The sequence below is a fragment of the Drosophila serrata genome, unplaced genomic scaffold (genome assembly GCF_035046125.1).
Source record: "Drosophila serrata isolate PLE 108 unplaced genomic scaffold, ASM3504612v1 contig_272, whole genome shotgun sequence".
Lineage (NCBI taxonomy): Eukaryota > Metazoa > Arthropoda > Insecta > Diptera > Drosophilidae > Drosophila > Drosophila serrata.
The window spans coordinates 1,481,311-1,503,151 of NW_028257170.1; the positions used below are offsets into that span (position 1 = coordinate 1,481,311).

A 21,841-nucleotide genomic window follows, 5' to 3' on the forward strand; every position below is an offset into this window, starting at 1 on the left:
GATGGATAGATGCCTGACTGAATAAATGGCCTCCTCGCGTTCCGTTAAGTGCGCGCGTGTGTTTCAACTAAACTGCACCAAAAAAAGCGTCCCAAACTACGGTCTAATATAATACGCAGTACTTTCCACAGACTCCCTAAACGAACTCGATTCCCTATGGTTTTTATTCTTAATTTCTGGCATTGAATACTTACATTCCACATCGAGAATGATTCGTTTGGACACCGAGGGCGGTACACCATTGGTGGCAATGCACAGATAGGCGCCCATTTCATTGCGACTCACTTTGGTCAAAGGAAGGACATCGCCATCGTACACCAGAACTGGTTTTAATATTAAAGATGCAGGTGAATATCCAGGACATGAAAAGAAATGTGTCAAGAGCATAGAGTATATCATCTTCAAAAAGCTATATTCAGAGGGGAAACATATGTTTACTTGCTCAAAAGTTATCATATTAATATAAATTTATTTAGGATTCAAATACAGCTTTGAAATTGAGCAAAAATATAGCTCCCCCGAAGTCTTTAGATATTCTCTCCCAACCCACTTACCTTTTTTCTTCTTCTCTACGGCAATTTCCTCGCCATCCTCACGCCGCCAAATGATTTTTGGTGATGGAAATCCATCAGCTCGGCATGTCATGTTGATATTTTGATTTTCACGCACTGCCACCGACGATGGTGTGCTCTCAATGTCCAGTATATTTGGTGGCACTGCCAAAGAATATCAATTAAGAGGAAAATCAGGAATGTTAAAAGATAATACTTACCCACAACCTGTAGGTAGCCAACCTGGCTAATCATTGGATTCGTGTTGACCTGGCACATGTAGTAGCCGCGATCATCCTGATGGGCCTGGTTCACATGTAGAAGCCACGTATTGTCCGTGTAGGTGATGCTGTAGCGTGGAATCCTTGATATTACATGTCGATGGATGGTTAGAATCATTTGCCGGTCTATGTGAATCCAGGCCACCTGCGAGTAACGGGCAATTTTGAAAATCGATTCGCATCATTCGGTCAATTTCCAGCTAATGTCCCCTTCGCCTGTCCCCACAGGGTCTCTCTTTCTCTCTTTAAAGATCTAAAGAACAGTCAACACAGAGTCCTTCTCAGGACCAGTTCCCTGGTAAATGCATGTGTGTGTGTGTATGTGGAGGTCCTGCCATTATAAATGAACGTCATGTTGTGACGCAGGACCAAGGATAAAGACAGCCTGACAGCTGTTTCCGCATTTTTAATACACTTTTTTTTTTGCGCCTTTGCCATTCGCACTTTCTTTGGGCTTCGTTTTTGCCTTTGCGTGTGACAAGCAGAAGATATGGTACACGGGGAAAAATTGTAATAAATACTATCTGAAATAATCTTCCATTAACACTTTTAAGACTCTCTTATATTTGAGTAAAGTAAATCTTACATTACAGGAATAAAATTAAGGCTTTACAAGCCTTTCTGTTCTTTTTAAGCTCCTAAAACATGTGTTTATCAAAGTAACGTTCAGTATTATATTCCCCTAAGGACTTATTCCTTGCTCTTTTTCTCTGTATGCATCCAGAGAAGGATTGCAAGGATTTCACCAGCCTTGGGTCAGCTGCAAACTTTTCAAATTTACCCTCAGTCCCAAGGACTGACAGCAATGAGTTTCTCGCCTTTCTGCCCCGTTTTACTACCAACTTTCCCTTATGTCCCAGGTCCAGGCTCTGGCCAATGTTGACAAAAGTCCAATAAGAGCAAGGAGCAGGACTTGTGCTAGTCCCGAGGACAGTGTTTTATATGAAGTTGATATGGCGAGTAAATATTTGTGATTTGTTATGAGCTCGCTGTGTGCGCCCAGCCAGCCAGCAGCTGAGGGAGATAAATGATAAGTGATTTTCTAGCCATTTTCCTTGGTCGAAGAGACTCCAGAGGGTATCTTTAGCTTATTGTGGATTAGTTGCATATATGCAGTTCATAAATTGTTGCTGCGGGCAAAGGCAAACAATACGTTGACTTTGCTAATGACAGCTGAAAGTCATCAGAAGACAGAATGCAGAATGGGGGCAATATATCGATGGGCCTCTTTATCTTTGAGTTGTGACCAAAAAAAAAAAAAAAGAAAATCAGTTTCCTCTGCTTGTCAGTCAGTCCGGCCTTGGTCCTTGTGCAATTTGTGAAATTGATTTTTGACAGTGTCCGTCTCGGTTACCAACTCCTTCATCAAGTGGCCGTTGTTCGACCATTGCGTTTCAGTTTACGCACGATTTATGACAGTCCACCTCATCCCCTTCTGTATGGGGCGGGTTTTCCCTTACCAGACATTTTCCCCCATACCCAATTTTCTCACCTTGTAGCCACCCAAATGCTCCACAACGCAGGGCAGATTGGCATCTCGGCCAACGGCAACGGTAACGTTTGGTATCGGCTGTGCGAAACGTGGCTCATCCATCATGACTGCAAATGGAAAGTGTCAGGAAAAGTTGGTTAGTTAATGAGTGAAAAAGAGGGGAAAACTAGAGGAGCATAATTCTAAGCCTAAGCAAGGGGATAAACTCCTCTGCTTTGTTAAGATAATACTCAAATTACAATTCTAAAGGGGTTTTATGCCCTAAAAATTACGTATACGTAATATTATTATTTATTTACATACATTTCAACTTTGAACTTTAACTCTAGTTTAATTCAAATCTTGCATAACTAAATTCCTTTCTGGTTAGCTTAGAATGTTGGTTTAAATTATATTTCTATGCTAAATTTCTCTGAAGTATAGTTTCGTAGAAAACTCTTGAACTGTATGAATAATTTGTGGGTAAGGCATAGCTATCGCTATGGCAACCATAACGAAGTCATTAAAGGCCAGCTAAAAGTGTGCCGGGGTAATAAAAATAAAGAAGTGCAAATGTTGATGGAGGAGCAATAGCAGCTGTTGCCGGAAATCCCTGGCCCACAGGCCAAATATAATCAACAGCAGCAGCAGCAGCAGCAGAAGCACCAGAAGCAGCAACAGTGGCAGCCGCAGCCGCAGCGTCATTATGAAATAATTAAACAAAGCAATTTTTTATCTGGCCCCGGGAATGGGTATGGAAAAGCCAGGGAAATGGGGGAAAATGGCAGCACGTAGTTATAGCCTGTTGAGGCTGCTGCTGCTGCCTCTGCTGCCGCTGTTGCAGCTTTTGTCCTGGCACGAGTATTTTCCTACTCTATGCATTCAGCTCGTGTTCGTGCCACTGTCTTTGCCGCGGAAGTGCTGCACACAAAAAAAAAAAGAAAATAGGAAAATAAAATCATTTTCATTTTACCCACTCGACTTTGAGATACCTCAGATAGGCAGTTCATTAGATACTAGTTAAGATATTACCTTAACTAACTTAACTTGGTTAAATAACCAAGATTATTTGGAAATTCTTTTGGGAAAAGATTTTCATTACAAGAGCGAAATTGTACCTAAGGATTTAACTTTTTTATAAGATATTTAATTAAATAACTATTTAACCAATAAAATCATATATAAATATTTAAAGGGAAATTAGGAAAACCTCTTGAATTTCTATATTTAGTATTTCAAAACACCTTTTGCGTAGGTAATTGGTATATACAAAAAAAAAGTAAAAACATGGTCTGTCTCCTGACCAAGTCTATGTGGGCCGTGTTTCCCGTTATCTGCGCCCTGCAGTCGGCACACGCCTCTTTCCACTGCCACGCCCCCCTTCTGCCTCCAGCCAGATAGGCACCAACATTGCACCTGTCTCATGGTTCACGGCTTTTTGGGGGGCGGAGGGGCGTGGAAGGAGGTGGAAGCTAGAGTTTTGGGTTGCCGGCGAGGACAAGCGGCGTTGGCAACGTTTTGAGGTCTCATTTTCTTAATTAAATTATGACCAGATCTGACAGTTTCAACATGGCGCAAAGAACACGTATTTGGTAGCGGAAATACGAGCGTATGGAAAAGCTTGTTAAAGGATTTTCTAAAAGAAAAGTGTTGTCAGGGAAAGACAAAAAATTACGAAAGGTTCAAGAGGTTGGTTTAAGGTAAGTTTAATTAAAATGATAGAAACACTTTTAAGATATATTTACAAAGTATTTTTTATGAAATTCCAATGAAATTAAAATGGAATCTTTCCTATAAATAGCTATATGAGTTTATGTCCTTTTTGTAATCATTTGGATTTTTTATTGGTTTATTAGTTTGGATTTCCATAAAGGCAAAGAAGAAAAATAATATTTTTAACATAGAATTAAGATTTGCAAAAATATATAATAAGACTATGAAAAGATAGTCCAGAATATTTTATATATCCATCTAATGCAAATTAATTTATGGTATAACTTTAGTTTTCTACAAAACTTAACTTACTTAACTTACTTAAGTATCATAAAACTAATTGTACATGTACTTTAAAATACATATATTTAAAGTTAAAACGGCAAAAAGTAACCTCATTAACCTAAAGCCTTGTAACAATAAACCTTTCTTATATTTTATTTATTTATTCTAATAGAAAAATATATATCCTTCTTAATTATTAGCTATATTAGCCCTAACACAAAAATTCGACGTATTGTTTTACTTATTTATTCCAATATGAAATTGAATATATAATCAACAACAACAATATATTATCAACTTATCATCAAACTAATCGACAAGCTCTTGCATTTAAATGAGATGCAGCTTATCTAACAATAAATTTTAATGGTCTCGATATAAATTTATGTAAAAATAATTTAGAATTCCAGTAAAGCTTACCGTGCGTCACCAGATTCGTCATGTAGATGATGAACATAATCCGTCGATTTGTGAATCGACTGGGGAATATATTTAGTGCTATCAGCAGCAATTTAATTACTGTTAAAATAAACATTTTACTATTTGCTTAGTTACTTTTGTGCTATTGTTAAGCGATGTATTTATCTATGATTGATGCAATATTTATTTTTTTTATTCGTTACACACACTGCCAATGGCATTGTTTGGGCCACATTTTTCTATTATTTTGATTTTTCGTTTTCCGCTTCCGTATTTATTTGTTTTTCGCTTTATTTTCCTTTTCGTTTTTTGTTAAAACATTTATTTGATTTGCGTAATTTAATTTGCACACACAAGTGAACACTTTGGCAATTCAAATTTCATTTAGCGTAAAGCTTTAAAAATCGCTTAATTCACTTGACGCGTCGAATTGCACTCTGGCCATTGTTTCTGTTGTTGTCGATGCGGTTGTTGTTACTGCGGACGAAACAATGAAAATAAAAAATATATATATACATATATATATAAAAAGAAAAATGCAGGAAACACAAGCGGAGAAAGCAGAGAAATGGCCACAGAGGAACGCCGATTCCAGGGGATTATGGCATTTATTATTATTATGGCAGCCGTCCTGCCGTTTGCTATTGTAGTCCTGATCCTGCTCCTGCTCCTGTCCCGGCACTTGCTCCTATTATTGTTGCTGCCTGGGCTTTACAATGTTGTATGTTGCACAACTACAACTTATACTACCAACATGTGTAAATTTATTGATAGAATATGGAAATACCCATCACTTGTAAATATTTATACATATTTTTATTGGGAACATTAAACTGTACAGAAAGTTTTTAATTTTTTTAAAACTATCAAGCTAAGGTTAGAAACAAGAATACAATTTAGAAGTGAATTTTAATTATTATTTTTAAATATAAGTTGAGAAAGCTTTTAATTATTAAAACTATCAAAACTATGAAGGTTAGAAATAAGAATGAAATGGAGGATTGCATTTTATTTATTATTTTTAGATTTATATAGATATGGTACCAAGCTTTCGGCTTAAAAAGAATATTATTCGATAATATTGTATATATATCAAAGAGTTCTTATATTCTGCACTGACCTTTAAAAATTAATTTTAAACCAAGTTAGCAGCACATTTAAAACTCTATAAGTCAAGAAAGTGTTTAACTTTTAAACTTACTTAGAGGAACTTGATACACTAAATTAATATTTGACTATTTTATATCCCATTTAAATGAATTTCTAGTTTAAGCATCTTTAAAATAATACAATTTGATTAAAATTAACCCTGATATGCCTCAATTTTACAAAAACCCCTATAACAAATATGATTACATATTCTTTAACCCATACAAAACATTTTCTTAAGCTCAAGAAACTCTCGATAATTGTGTATACATCCACAGAAAGTCCTTAAATATTCTTATTGTTAATTTTGTTTTGTCAATGCAAACTTGAAATTGCCTTTGAATTACCCTTATCGAATTACCCTTAAAAACAATGCTCGCTTCCATTGCAGTTTGCGGGGAATCCCCTTGCTTTGAAAGGGGGTTATTGGGGGTTATGACTGGTTGTTTTCGGCACTGCCGGGGACTTGGCCAAAACCAAGTTCATTTGGCTCGCCCCCTGTACCAATGCAACATTTATTATTAATAGCACTTTATTCCGGTCGGCCATCGTCTGTCCGGATGTATGTATGTACATATAGACGAGTATATATATATTGGGGAACGTATGAATGCGTTTCATTGATGTTACTATTTTATGGCCACGGCAATGCGTTGTGTGTGTGTTACTACGATACGATGGATGGGCCTTGGATGGGCAGTAACGGCTGTGTCATTGTAGCAGTTACTTTTACGGTTTGCCGTCATCGTGACCGCTGATTTCAGTTGTAACCGTTGTTACCAACAGGATATGGACGGCATTTTCATTGCACTTCAATGGCCTTTGTTGCAGTTTTTTGTTGTTAACATTTGATGTTCAAGGGAATTCCGAAGGAAAAATTGAGTTTGCCATATTTGCGGGTTTTTAGTATAAGTGGCAATCGAAAGGGGAATGGTTAAGAGGTTATAAGATATAACTATTAGATGGGATTAAGGGGTGTGAAAAAGGGGAGAACTTGAAGAGATTCCTTGGGAATAGTATTGTTGTTATGGGATTTTGTTTTATTAATTTAAACTTCCATTCCCTTTATGATCATACATTTCTGGTCTGCATCTCGTTATATCTTTCCCTAGAAATCATTATAGAGCATTCACTAGTCTTTATGTTTTCCCACCAATTTTGTTTCTTGTTTTTCCATTGCAATGCACTTTAACTGACTGTTAGGCTGACATTTCTGCTGCATTCACTGACTTGGTCGCGAACAATTTCGCAAAATGAAATATGAATGAACATTCCATATCAGCTTCCTGGATTGTCAGACCTATCCTGTCTGCCCCTTTCCATCCAGCCACCGGAATTCGGCTGATCCATTTACTCAACTCAACTGAATTGCCGCTCCAATATATAAATATTTAATTTCAACCGAAAAAAAATATATACATACAAATAATATATATTGTTTATGCTGGGAAACTTTTTTGACTGACACAGGATTTAAATATTAATGCTCTTGAATTTATTAATTTGATATTTTATTTAAAACTATTGCGTAATTAAAATGTCAAAACAAATCAAATTTGTCATAAAATGTGATTCACAAATAGAGGATTATTTTCATAATATAAATGATGTTATTCTTAAATGGAAATAATAAGTATGTTTCGCTCTTAGGTTAATTACCAACTCATTTTAAAAATGCATTAGCAAAACAATTATATTTCTCCTTTATTTTTAATTAACGGAATAAAAATAACCCCTGGGCAGGCGTAAAAATCAATTGTTATGACCTAGAAATTGCCGTCAAATCATTAACATATGTCACCAGCAAAAGGATACAGATCCAAAAACACAAAAATCACATATATTCTGTGCGTGTGAGTGGGCGTGTCATTTTGGCCTTGATGTGAATGCATGTGTGTCTGTGCTTTTGAACCCAAAATGGGCGTTTTGTTGCCTTTTGCTGTGCTTTTTTTTTGACATTTTTTATTGCCAACAACATTGTTTAGCTGGGCTTTTGGCCGCTCTTTCTCCACGCCCCCCTCACAATGGCCGGGGGATCTGGGTTTCAAGTAATTAGGTTGAAATTACAAATTATGGGGTCCATGTACCAGATTATTACGACAGAATTGAGAGGGCTAGCTCTGTTGGATGGGTTCTGTTTTCACTGGGGAAAATTACGGTCGAAAATCGTGGGAAACAAATGTTCAAATTTGTTGTTGTTTGCTGCCAGGACTATTTTTGCCCTTTTTCCCCTAAAACGGACAACAAACGGTGGCAGTGGAGGCAGCAACCGAAAAGAGAGCTCGTTAAAAAGCACTTAGGGGGTAAAAATCAGAAATACAGAAGGCAGTTGGGGGTAATTATGATGCAATCAGTCTGCCAGAGTCCAGTTTTGGGCCAACTTAACAAGCTTGACATGTATAAATTGAAGCCAAGTTGCATTTCCGCTCTCGCTCCTTGTGACAAGTACAATTTTCGCATTGTGCTGAAAAAATTCAGCATTAAAATAGACAAAAAAATAAATCCAAAAAAACGAGACCAAAGCCAAAGCGAATTGAGCCAAGACAAACCATAAAAGACAGCCTCAACTGCACACTCAAGCCGGAATACAATGTAAATTATGCTCGAAGGTAGCAGAAGAAATGGCATTCATGGCTGTCATCTCCTGCTCCTGGTTCTGGTCCTGGTCCTGCTCCTCCTCCTGCCTCTTGTTCCTCCTCCCACCTCCTCCTCCCAGCCCTTCCTGTGTCTGTCTCCACTTCTTTGTCTGCGGCTGCGACAGGAGAATTGCAGAATTGTCGGCCAGGCAGCTGAGCAATGCCCGGAGATCTGACAGCCAGCGCGCAAATGGAATTGTTCCCAGATGTCTGGAGGGGGGATCCGGGAAGGAACACAGAGACAGAATGCCGGGTACACTATCCCAACAATTTTAAAAATAATGTTGAACTATGTTCAAGCTTCACAAAATATATATAGTAAATATATTTCATTAAATATTTAATTAAACGGCGTTTGTTTAAAAATATCGCCAGTATACAGAAAACAATGTAACTACCTTGTAATAGAGGAAACTTTCTTTTTTGACTTCTGACTCTGTGTAAACATTTATCTAAAAATTATGATTGTATTACACTGTGATTACATAATAATAATATCCTATATAAATATAAAAAAATATCAAAAATTTATATTAACTGGAAAGGAAACTAACCTCAGGAAGCCAAAGTTTATATACCAAGGCAGTTTGTAACTGATTTATAAGATCGTTTAGGAAATAGATCATAACTAAGCTCCAAATATTCGCATTGTTTGAAACAATATTTATCAATATTTTTAAATGAAAATTTTTTCCACAAATCAAAGTTTTAACATCTCATAACTAAGCCAAAAAAAGCATTAAATTTAATTTTTATTAGGTTAAGAAATCTGCATACAAAATTTAACTTTTAAAAAAATTAAAATTTTTGATCAATATTTGAAAATTTCACCGATGTAACCCTTCATAAAATTTTTGGAAAAATTATTTTTTAACGGGACATGGCTAGATCAACTCGGCAAGTGATGCTGGTCAAGAATATAAAGTATTGACACGTTTTTTTTTTTAGTTTGAGAATTGCCCATATAGTTACAAGGTTTTGACTATAATAGCCATGCAAGAGTAGAAAAATATTCAAAAGGTATTTATAAAAAAAACTTAAAAAAATTATACAAAAGTAAATAAGATATATATATGCCGTAAATTATAAAATAATAGTAAGTTAAAAACTTGAAAGTATTTCTAGTAAAAACTAAAAAAGTTAAAATATAATAATATACTTGCATAACTGCTATAAGAAAATTCATGGAAACCTATTTTCCTTCTGTTGCCAACACATCATTCTCATTCTTAACGATTTCTCCCAAAAAAGTATACTACGAAAAACCAACAAATCCTTTCCTTTATATTTTCATTAATAACCAAAAAAGAAAAAACAGAAAACAGAAAACGATTTGATAATTTTACAGTCATTGTGTGCAGCCTTGGAGTGCTAATTAGTAAATGTTTTGTTTTCCCCTCAATTATCCTTTGTTCGAGCTGTGGGGAAAAATAACAATCTGGCAAAGAGCGCTCCGAGCAGTTAATGAGCTTGAGGCGAGAATGCAGAAGCACACATATCCTTGTGGTCCATTTTGGTAACCAAATAGCTTACGGTTAGTTTCCGCGAAAAAGAAACTAGCTCTCTTTTTTGGTTGGGAAAACTACTAGAGTGCCTCATTAGAAATGTGAAGAAATTAAATTGGGTTTCTGGAGGCTATTATATACTTGTTTCGGTTGTTAAAATTTAATAAGGAACGATTTAAATTGGTTTAAAGATTGAAAAGTTATGTATTTTTAATTCAATTATATATTGAATAATATATATATTTATATAATATATATATTTTATTAATTTAAAAACAAAACAAATACAACCTGAAGAATAACATAAACAAGAAAGATTTCTTTGTTTTCTGGAAAATGATCAAAAAACTTAGTATTAATTATTAAATAATATAATGATTAAAGAAAAAGGAACTACACCAATTTTTTTCAATCAAGTTCTTAAAGGCTTATTTATGGATATTTTTATTTCATAAATACCCTAATTAACTTGGCTGCTTCTGATTTACTTTAACGTACTAAAATTCTTTTGCAAACTTTCTATTAATTTAAATTCTCTCCACCTTAGAGAACGTTCTATTCCTTGATTTCCTTGCAAGACCAATTAGAGTTCACTTATTAGCAAATTGCATTGTCTGACAGCGATTACATTTCAGCTTTTGTGCTTCACTCTATCATAGGAACTGTCAATCCCCGTTTTGCTAAACGGGTTCTTTGAGATGCAAAAAACAATTGATTTATTAATGCACTCGATGGCAATAATACCCCACTGCTGGCTGCTGGCTCCTTGTTATCCTTATCCTTATCCTGCCACCTAGTGCAATGAACCAGAAAGATGATGTTTGAATAACGAGCCAAATGATGGAAATAGACGAACTGAAAAAATATGAAAGACGATGATACCAAAAAGAGAAGAAAAACCGGGAAAGTCCCAGCCAAATGCCGCTAGACTTGAGACGGGGTTTTCTCTTAGTTGCCGGCTCGAGGAGCAAGTAATTCCTTTACAAGCTGAAGGATATTAAAAACAAGAGAAGAGTCGAAGCTGCTGCTTCTGGTGCTGCAGCAGCAGCAGCAGCAGCAGGAAGCAGGGAGAATGTTGCATAAACTTAACATAAATAATGGAAGCAATATTTCAGCTGCAGGAGCCAGACCAGGGCCAAGGAGCAAAAGGATCCTGCGAGCAAGTAGAGAGTGCGAGAGAGAGACTGCCCGAGCACACCGAGTACCACCGAAGTAGCAACAAATGAAGTTTGGATGACTTGCAGCGCCGGCTGATTGCCGTGAAATTTATGTGGCACAGGGCTGAGCGAGCAACCTCGTCTCGTCTCGTCTTGAGCTGCAGCTGTATTTTTAATGAATTTTTCCCCTCCGACCAGCGCCTGCAAATGCAGAATGCAAATGGCTAAAAAATAAAAAAAAAATAATACAAAAAAAAAGGAAACAAAAAGTCAAACTCCAACACCCGTACTCAGTCGCTTTTCCTGGGTTTCCTGCTGCTTTCTGCCGTTGCACTCAGGTTTAGCGAAATTTTAACGATCCAACCGCAAAATTTATTGTCGCCTGCTGTTTGCGGCACGAATTATTTTTATGACCAACCGCACACACACACAACTCCACACACGGAATTAATTGTTAAAAAACACTGGCGAATAATTGATTTTTAATTGATTTTATAAGCACCAAAGAACTTGTATTTATTTTCAAAGAGTAATTTGCCCATTAACTCGTACGTGTACGTGTTTTGGATTTATCTATGATTTATTTATTATTATTTTGGTTCCCAGATTTTTTTATATATTTTTTTTTATGCGTTTTTTGTGGAAAACTCGCGGGGCTGACTTCCACTTCCGGAGCAAGTTCGAGTCAAACTGATTTCGCATCGGCCAGCTCAATGGTTCGCTTCATTGGCAAAGGCGACAGGACTTCGGTTCGTGAAGCCCGAATGCTCTCTCGCTTCGTGTCCTGTCGCGGGAAGTTCGTTAAAGGCCAAAAGTTTCGTCAAGTTTCGAAATCATTTTCGGCGCAGGCGTCGGCTTTTTTCGAACGAAACACGTGCGGCTTGGCTTCGGCTTTTGAAAGAAATTCGAGGCGAAAGCGGAACTCAAATCAAAACAAATATATTTTTCGTTAGCGCCTTTTTTTCCCTCCCCCCCAAACCATGGCTCTTCGCGACAAAAATGTGGGTGAAACACACACACATATACAGAGAGAGAGAGAAAAAGAGAGAGCCCGGAAAAGAAAGTATAACGAAACAACAACAACAACAATGTGTAAGCAACGCATAAATCTCATTGGCCAAGAATGTGTAAGCCAAAATTAATTCCAACGAGCGAACCGGCTTTTCGCTGCGGTTTCAGGCCTCACATAATAAGGGTTGACTTGAACTTGAATGGGGATTTATGGAAGAGAGATGTGGGATTACGATTCCATCAGCAAAAGGTGACTGAATCCGGAAATATTTAAAAAAGGAATTTAAAGCGTTACGTAAATATAAGAAAGTTTTATGAACCTTTCTGGTAAATGTTTTAGAATTTACTTTGGGAAAATAACTACGGATATCACATATAGCTTCAGTGACCTTAAAAATAATAATAGATAATAATAATTGTATGACATTAAATAATGATTTTATATTTTGTAAAGCCTGTCCTGAATGTCAAAGAAGCATATTCTTCTTAGCTTTTGAGGTAGAAAACCAAATTCTTTTATTTAATTTAAAATAACTCTGATACCATAATACTTTCAGATGTTATTAACTTACATCCTTACTATCAATACTATTTTAAATACTTCATAAGTTGTATAGAACATTTTTGTATACTCGGAATATATTGTTAAAATTTAAGGAATTTATTTTTAAAGGAGTCTATGAATTTATAACTATGTTACTAAAGTGATAGCTTAGCTGATATTGTTAAAAGTTAATCACATCTAAAAATATTGGGTATTGAGAGGAATATTTGTTTTATTCCGGAATACTGTTTATTTATTTTATTTCATTTTATTTGCTAAATACTCGGTTCACTTCAGTTAAGTTTCAGTATTAATGTTTCTAAATTTTTATTAAAAATGCTTTTTTGTTATAATTAGATTATTTACTTTGTTATTAAATTTATATCAATAAAAATTGCATTTTATTATTAAGAGCTCTTAGTTCAGAAAGATCCTAAGTATTTATAATGTTCAAAGAGAGAACCCACTTTTCTGTAAGACATAATCTACATATTCCAAATGCTTTCCAAATTTCCCAGATACTCATAAGTAACGATAATTTCCCGAAAAAGAAAACATTTCCCATGCAAGGCTCGTGTGGGCGTGACATTGCCTATCACAACAGGACTTGTATTAGGTTTTGCTCGGGCAATCATAACACACAAGTGCTCAGCCTTGGAAACTTTGGGGCCTGAGTGTTACGCAAGGAATATATTCTATTTCTCCCCGCTTATCCCGGCGGCCTTCCAAATGATTTCTTAAGTTTTAATGCAACATTTTGCTTTGATATCTGCCAGTTCTGTGGGTAGCTTGTTTTTCCTTTCCCCAGTATTGTTGCACCCATTCCATAGTCAGTTTGTGTCGGAAATCCAAGTTGATGTTTTCTTTATAAGTTCTCCAAGTAAACAAGGGGCCCACTTCCTTTATCCAAGGACCACAGCAGGGAGGATGAAGGAAACGATGGAGGATTCTCAGGAAGTGCGCGCTTATGCCAGGAATTTGTTTTGTCTTTGGCGTCCTACAATTTTGTTTGCGTTTCTGGCATATTGCGGTTGACTTTTGCCAGTCGGAGTGAAATAAGAAAATGGCCCCACAACCAAAAGTCCGAAAAATATGAAAATCCATTGAAGTCTGTGTGTGTTGCTGTAACTTTAATGGAGAATCTCTTTGTGGTCCCTTTATGGTGTGTGTGTGTGTGTGTGCCGATGCATCCATCACCCGGCCAGGGGAAAACTCATCATAAAGTGAAGTGGATGAGAGACTCTCATTCCCATTCCCATTCCCATTCCCATTCCGATTCCCACAGACACTGCAGATGGAGCTGAAGAAGGATTTATACAGCATCAGCATATGGGCATCATCTTTATCCGAGTGTCTGTGCTGTGTGCTCCTCCTTTTATATTTATTACATCATTCGATGGCACAAACTCGCATATTAAGTGGATTGATGTATTAATATTTAAACGGCGATTTGTGGTTTGCGGTTTGTGGCTTAAGTTGCTCGGGGAGGAACTTGACTTGGGGTAGGCTGGGTAGTTAACCCTTGACCCTTTCACGAACATATGGCAGCCACTTTCAGTGGTAATCAGGAACAAGCATAATGGGTTATCGATAACTTTGCCCTGTTTTCCCTTCTTCCGATCTGTTTACATTGAAATGCGACCTTTGACCTCTTCCCGAACATACTTTCTTTGGTAATGAGACATCTGCATATCGATAAAAGTAATCTTACCTCTTTGATGCCTCATTATTCCTCAAGTTTTCCTCACTTCCTTCTCTTTCCCTGATCTGGTCACATTAAAAAAGGGAGTCCTGTGCGAACTTTGTGTGTGTGTTTGTGTGCGTGGCTCATAAATAAAACATAAAGTCGCTTGCCTTTTATTTTTATACATTTTATACTCTGCTGCAGCCACCGACAACTTTTGCGAGGTCGGAGCCGAAGAACATGTTTGGAAAATGTTTATAAAATGACGCAGAAAGCGTACAAGTAATAAATAATGCGTTCGAGCTGGATGGAGGAAATAGGGAAAGGGGCAAGGTGAGCCCAGCATTTGGGAAGACTGAGTGGGAGTGTCGCAGTAATTTGAAATTAGCACGCGTTTGACATGCAAATAATATTGGGGAAACAAGTTGAGACTCCAGCTTTCCCAGCTGGAAATCACAACTACAGCAGACAACGTGGCGTATACGCAATATGCTTCCCATAAGGAAGAAAGGTCTAGATGAGGGTCAGCTTGAGATGTTCCTCTTATTGGCCAATACCTGAGCCTGTTGTGCATACAAATGAGTTTAGGAACTTTAAAGCGACCTAAGAAAGATCAATCTTAACTTTATTTCCCCCCTTTTCCTCATTATCCTTTTATTTGCAAAGGGATGTGTTTGGCAAATAAATAAATTGCAACTGACACATGCACAATTATTTACAATTAATTAGGGCTCAGACACAGAGGGGTCACCCACCATCGATTATTCCACTCACAAATGCAGTTTGGGGGCGTGTCTTCCGCCCATCACCTCCCACACACACACACACACAGGCACACACATTACACAAACACAATCGATTAACATTTAATTGCACAAGCGACTGCCCGGTTTACGGTCCGCACATTCCGTAATCGAAATTATTGTTGAGGCCTCTGCACCAGAATTCGTCGCATTATATTGAAGGATCAGGGATATATATGCACATTCAATATGAATGGGAAGCAAGGGCTCACCTGGTCAACCCTTCAGGTGCAGGCTACCCATCAATGAACAATGAAATTAGGAGCTGCAACCAGGAGCAAGGCAGTCTCCGTTCTGGGAAGGATGTTTATCAATCAGTTTAAAGTAGCCTCAAAAGCCGAGGGGCAATTTAACAAGGATGCTAATGCTCAACAAAAATAACCCAAAACCCTAAAAATAGGAAACATCTAAAGGCGTTTGCATGGCTGAGGTTTCCCACTCCCAAAATGCTGTGACAACAAGCAACAAATACTTCCGCATTTCACACGTTTTTTCTCAGCTTGAAGGCGACGCCGGAAAATGGGGTAAAATTCCGCAAATGTTGCGCCAAAAATAACATTTGAATACCAACAAAAAAAGGTTCTTTATTCGCAGACTAACAAGAATGGAGTAGGAGCAGAAGCAGGCTTTGCCAACGAAATGAAAATGGAAATGGAGACGACTCTATTCGGTTGGTGATTTTCCGGGGGAGAAGGGAGAAGAATGCTTCTTCATTTGCGAGTGAGTGAATAAGTGACACTTTTTTCGCTGTTGTTTCCCTGCGCAGACAAAAAACCAACAAACTGAACCAGAGTTCTGAATGATTTTTCTAAATTGCTCTGTTTGCTCTGCACTTTTCCTCCCCCTCGTTTATTTTTTCTGTTGTGTAACGGATCCGATTGAATATCGTTGAATCGCGTTTCAGTACGTTAATATTTGATTTTGTTGTTTGTTTTTAATTTACTCGAAAGCAAATTTATTTGGATGAGCCCCACTCGCATCTAAACGCACATGAGAAGCCAGACGAAAGTCATTCTCGACCCCTTTCTCCGCCCATTAAATCCCCCTTAAATTCTGCCTGTCTGCTGCACTGCATTCGAATGGAAATCGATATATTCGAATGGATTCTGCACTCAACTCGACTTTAATCGGAATGGAAGAGAAGGAAGATGTCTTCTTGTTCTGCGTTTCAGGATGCATCCTTTTCTTTTAATGACTTTCCTTGAGAGAGAGTTCTTCGATGTGCAAATCCCTTTCAGTGTGGATTTATAAATTTAAGTTATTATTTATGCTCCCACTTAAGCATCTTTCAAATGCGTAAATATCCTTTCGAGTCAGACCTTCCTCTACATAGATTTCTGCACTCCAGATGGAGGAATCAGAGGTCAGGGGAAACTTCTTGACGAAAGCGAGTCCGAGGCAGAAAGGATTTGACCCACTTGTCCGTCCATCTGGTCAGTCGCAAAACCCGTTTGTTTTCCCAGCAAAATGTATCTCGAAATACTTAAATTTCTATTTCTATTTTTCATCATCATCACAATCCGGACCAGCCGGAGGCTTAAGTGCTCACATGAGAGCGGGAAGGGAGCAGGGATGTTCGACTGGAATGTGCCAGCTGTTAATATTTTGACAATGATGCATAAGTCCTGGACGGAGGACGCGGACAGAGGCTCTCTACTCCTAATGCCAGACAGACAGTTGGCAAGATGAATGTCGACAGTCGGATGAAATCCGAATCCGAATTTCATATTCAGGCCAGGACTCGCAGGCACTCGACCCTCGACTCGGACGCATTCCTCGTGTTTTCCCAGTTATTGTTTTATTGTTGCCATCCTGAGATGCTCGTGATGTTGTGTTCTCCCGTTTAACTGGCACCTTCATTAGTTATTCAAAAATTGTCGAGGTCGAAGAAGGGGAAGAGAGATGTCCTGTTGGAGTGAGAAGCTGAGGTGGAGCCCAGTTGGAGTCGTGTCAGAACGGATTGGGTTGTCCTGGCCAAGAGCAGAGTGCACATGTGTATCGAAGGGCAGCAGGATATTACGACCAGGACTTTAAAAGGGAACTTGTGTTTCATAGTAGAGAGCATTTAAAGGGTTTGTAAGGAAGCCTCTAAAAGGGATTGCTAGTTCCATTATGGTTTGCTAAATTATTTAATCTGAGCAAATCATGATTAGATCAAATAAAGAGCTTCCATTGAGAGAACAGTTCCAATTGTGGTTCCCCTAATGACTGAAGCTCCTCTAATTTCCCTGCCAAAGTACATCTCCCTCAGAATCAATTGAATACCCAAGACAATGGAGCCAGTACTCTACTCTACAGGATTATGTACCCATTTCCAAATCCATTATTCATGCTCTTCCGTTTAAATTTAACTGACGAGGGTTGGACTCGTACCTTTATCCAGGATTCGTTTTCCAACAAATGAGCGAATAATTGCAAATACAAGTGAATTACAACGTTTTAAGCGCTCCGATTGCCAATGGCAGTGACAGCAATTGTTGTCCGGAGCGTGTTAATGAGTTGTTAAGTTCCCCGAAAGAGTCCTTCCCCCCAGCCGCACCTTAACCCCTGCATTGTCTAGTGCTCAGCCAGCAGCGATAAATGTCAATTGCAGGACCTCGCCATGAATCCTCCCAGCGAGGAATGAGGTATGACGCAGGGTGCCATGCAAAGTTCAAGACCCACAGCGGCTCATTACACGTCCGAATCCGAATCCGAATCCGAGTCCAAAATGCACTCCGAATGGGAGCAGAATGATTCGGCTGGCGGATTCAGGACAAAGGACGATCCATGGCACTCGATTGGGAGGAACAGAGGAGCCTGCTGGGTACATGGAGATGGTCAAGAGGGGCTCATAAATCGAGAGCGGCTAATGCCGGAGTGTGTACTTCACTCTGCCTGATGTTGGCATTCATTGGCATCGGATCTGTCCTCCGGGAATTTCGCATTCAAATCGCAAATCGCAATTCGCAAGTGGACTTTAAAGCGGTTTATTAATGGGGAAGGGTCACTCAGAGGCCACGTTCCGAGTCAAACTTTCTCGCACTTTTGTCCTATTTGTCCTGAATAAACGATGCTGGCTGAGGTTACAGACTTTTCGGTTACCAAAACCGAAATGCGATACAGAGAGTGTCAGAGTGGAAAGTTCATTGAATTGACAGCTTTTGACCGAGGCAAGGACTCTTTTTCAGTGGTTTTGTTTTGGTTCAACATTCGTCGGGATTTGATGTAACTTTAAGGATTTTCCTAGTTGGAGAGTGAAATTGCAACCCATTTCTCCCACAGTGTCAGTTTCCATCTAATGATATTCCCTGGGAAATCGCACTCTCGATATGCAAATGTTGGGCAAACAGAGAAAAGTCAAACCAAATTCCCACGACAAACATCACGAACTAGGTAAAGTTCAGTTAGACAAGCGACCTTCTCTCCTCTCCTCCCATTAGACACAATGTCAAGACGTCAAAGCAAATTGATTTATTGCCACGCCAAAAGCCACAGGTGTCCATGTTTCGTGTCCTGTCCCTTTGAAATCGCTGTCCTCGGCTGTCCTTCCCCTTGACAGACATTGCGGTCGCCATCTGCGGAATCCCGCGGCCTAATTTTCACTTTGTTGTCCTTCAATGGCCTCCCATAAAGTCTTCGACCTTTGTGGTTTCGCTTTGACTTCGAAACATGCTGAGAGGTGTCCTTATCGATACCTATAAATCTTGGGCGGTGTTAGAATTGAATTTTTCCTCGAGTGCTTAGCATGAAGTGGGATGCTTCACCTGCTAATTCGAATTTAATGCCTACTGCTCGACATGACAAACATTGCAAGTATCCTTCGTCCTGTCAGGTGAGTGGAGACAGCTGAGGCGGGACTGAGGCTTGTTTGTGGTTCTTGTGAGTCCCCAATCCCGTTGACAGTTTAATTGAATCTAAATCCCGACTGTGCCCAGACCGGAATGAGCAGAAAATATGTTTTTAATTTCATTGTTTGGTCTGAGCTTCAGAAGGGCTAAACAAGGAGATTTATGGGGCCAAAAGGGGGAGTGGATAGAGGAGATGTTCGGTGGTGAGCCCCATGAAAATGCCCAACAAATGTGAAAGAGTGCAGGCTGCAGCTTTTCACATACATAAAATACTCCAGACTATTTTCATAGTACACAAGAAAGAGCATTGAAACATCATGTTTATGGTCAACATTTTTGGTTAGCTCTGTTTGCCTTAGATAGAGCTTTGGTCATCGATAACGACGAGACGCATAATTTATGGACATTAAAAAGGCATTTGTCTTGTGGGCTAAGTGAAATATGTCAAAAGTTTTGCGGCAGCAGCAATGTATTTGCATACGCATTGAAATAAATCTAAATTTGCCCAAAGGTTCGCACATGTGAAATCAGCGTACCGAAGATTTATCGCATGTCCAGGAAAATATCCAGATGTCCACTCAACACGACAAACAAAGAGAACACAAAAAAAAAACTGGAATCCGACTTAAGCCGTGTGTGTGCGGTGTGTGTGTGCGGTGTGTGTGTGCGGTGTGTGTGTGCGGTGTGTGTATATCTGTGTAAAGGTAATTTCCGTGGACAGACGCTGCGTATGAGCAATATTAATTATACCTTGTACTGGCATCTTTCTTTCCGTGGTAATTGCTACTATCTAGGGTATGTCGATATTCTAGGGGTATATTTTGTTTCTGGATATATAAATAACATTATAGAGTAACAGAATTCATACTACTAAATAAAGAAAATATAATAAATATATAAGATATAATTTATTATAATTCTAAGGGTTGATTATTGATTATTTTTATATTTTAAAAGCAAATGTTAAACTTCACTTTGGGTAAAGATAACTTGACTTAAGAACAACAAGTTTGCTATTATTTATAACCAAATAAACATATTTTTAACTATATACATTAATAGTTCATATCTTCACATGTCTTCCCTGTAAATATATTAAACCAAATAACCCAATAAGAGGTTACTTATAGTCTGCTATTCCGATTATCTGCTTGTTTCCTTATTATTATGGTAAGCCATTTTTACAATGAAATATTGCTGCACCCTTATGTCCGTACTCATTTTAATTTTACATCGCCTTTACCGGCAGCCTTCCTCTTCAGCTTTTCTTCTGCTGCTTCTGTAGGAGTTGAGGCAATTCATTAACAAAATGAATGATTGCCGAAGAACCTGGATATGGCTGCTCCTTTCACCCATCCCAACTCCTGACATGCACATGTAAATTGATGTTCTTGCTGTTATTGTTTATTGATGTATGCAGAATGGAGGCAAGTGTAAAGAAGGAAGTGCAGAGGAACGAACAACGCAAACAGAACTTACATACTCGAATTTTCATTTTTCATTATCCTCGATGAGTTGTTGTACGAGTTGCTCCTGGGGCAGTGGAAAGTGGAAAATCCAGGAGCACAGAGAGAGGCAAAGTTCTTGAAATGGAAGGAGTTGTACTGCATTAGGCAAAGAGCCCCGTAATTAATTGCCCGATGGTAGGTATCGATTATCGCGGGGTTGTAACCTAATATTCACGACTTTCCATGGTGATTCAATGATTTACGTGCTAAATGAGCCTAAATTTAATTGATTTTCGGTGTAATAATGAGCTTAAAGTGAGAGGGTTGGTTATGATGAGGATATTGTAAGCCATTATATTTAGAGAAACTAAGAAAATTGTAATTTAATTTACATTGCCTTGAAAAATACTTTAGCCTTGAACAATACATATTTTCTAACAGATTTAATTTAATTTAAAAGGTTTTGTACTGCAAACTTTAAACTATGGTTCCCTCAAAGCTCTCTTTATATATTTCTAACATTTATTTAATAGTTTCTCCTGCATAGATAAACTTTAGCAAACAAGAAAATCCGTTTATGCCAGTAACCATTAAATTGAGTTGTTTAAAATCTCCTGCAATGGAAAGTTAATTTCCCCCTTTTTTATGGGTAAAACTTTGTTCAACTTTAATACGGCAAACATATTACATAATTTGTCAGTGGGGAAACTGGGGGCTCTTGACTTTCAAATATACAGCAGTCTGGCAACGAGACAGACAGCAAAACTTATGAGAACTTTATGACACCAGCTTAGCCCGACGTGGCGAAGGATATGGATATGGATAAGGATATATACGCACATGTTTGACACGCATGTAAAGTCATTACTCAGGAGGAAGAAGTTTCTCTTACTACAAAGTGCAAAGTGCAAAGTCGTTAAGAACAAAAAATAAAATAAAAATAATAACGAAAAGGAAATCAATTCATGACTTAAGGTTAAGTGAACAAGTTTTGCCATTAAAACTGACAAGGTGACGGAGCACCCAGCAAAGGGAAATCAACTTTAGTGTTTCGAGTTAGGTGAAAAATAACAAAATATATAACTCAATATCCAAATCCTCCAGTGGCAATTACCTTTTAATTGTGTTTTATCAGCCTTAAAGCTAGTTTGGGTATATAAATTTAATCCTGATGACAGATTTATGCATCAGACACATAGATTTTAGTTTTAATATCATGCAAAATTGAATCCTTGAGGCAAATAGAATTCAATTTCATTTGCACTACTTGTAATTTAACCGGCATTCAAGGAACAGCAGCACAAAAGAATATACTTTCCATTCAAATATTAAGTTTATTTTTGCTTCGAATGA

General features: G+C 38.0%; 1 protein-coding gene across 4 annotated transcripts in view; it reads right to left on the bottom strand.

Moving 5' to 3' along the window:
• The window catches only part of DIP-delta (Dpr-interacting protein delta), a 79,658-nt gene that overhangs the window by 12,666 nt on the left and 45,151 nt on the right, over positions 1 to 21,841 (bottom strand). For 2 of the 4 annotated variants that reach the window (XR_015271959.1, XM_020942415.2), the window contains exons 2-6: positions 4,722 to 5,198; positions 2,325 to 2,431; positions 773 to 977; positions 555 to 716; positions 195 to 323 (exon numbers count right to left, since the gene is read on the bottom strand). Coding sequence is in view for 2 of the 4 variants with exons in the window: in XM_020942415.2 (XP_020798074.1) it covers positions 195 to 323; positions 555 to 716; positions 773 to 977; positions 2,325 to 2,431; positions 4,722 to 4,836 (718 nt within the window). In the remaining 2 variants the exon portion in view is untranslated. Of the gene's footprint in view, positions 1 to 194; positions 324 to 554; positions 717 to 772; positions 978 to 2,324; positions 2,432 to 4,721; positions 5,199 to 11,458; positions 11,953 to 21,841 lie in introns of those variants that run through there. The other 2 variants (XR_015271958.1, XM_086833966.1) reach the window with 2 other exon arrangements.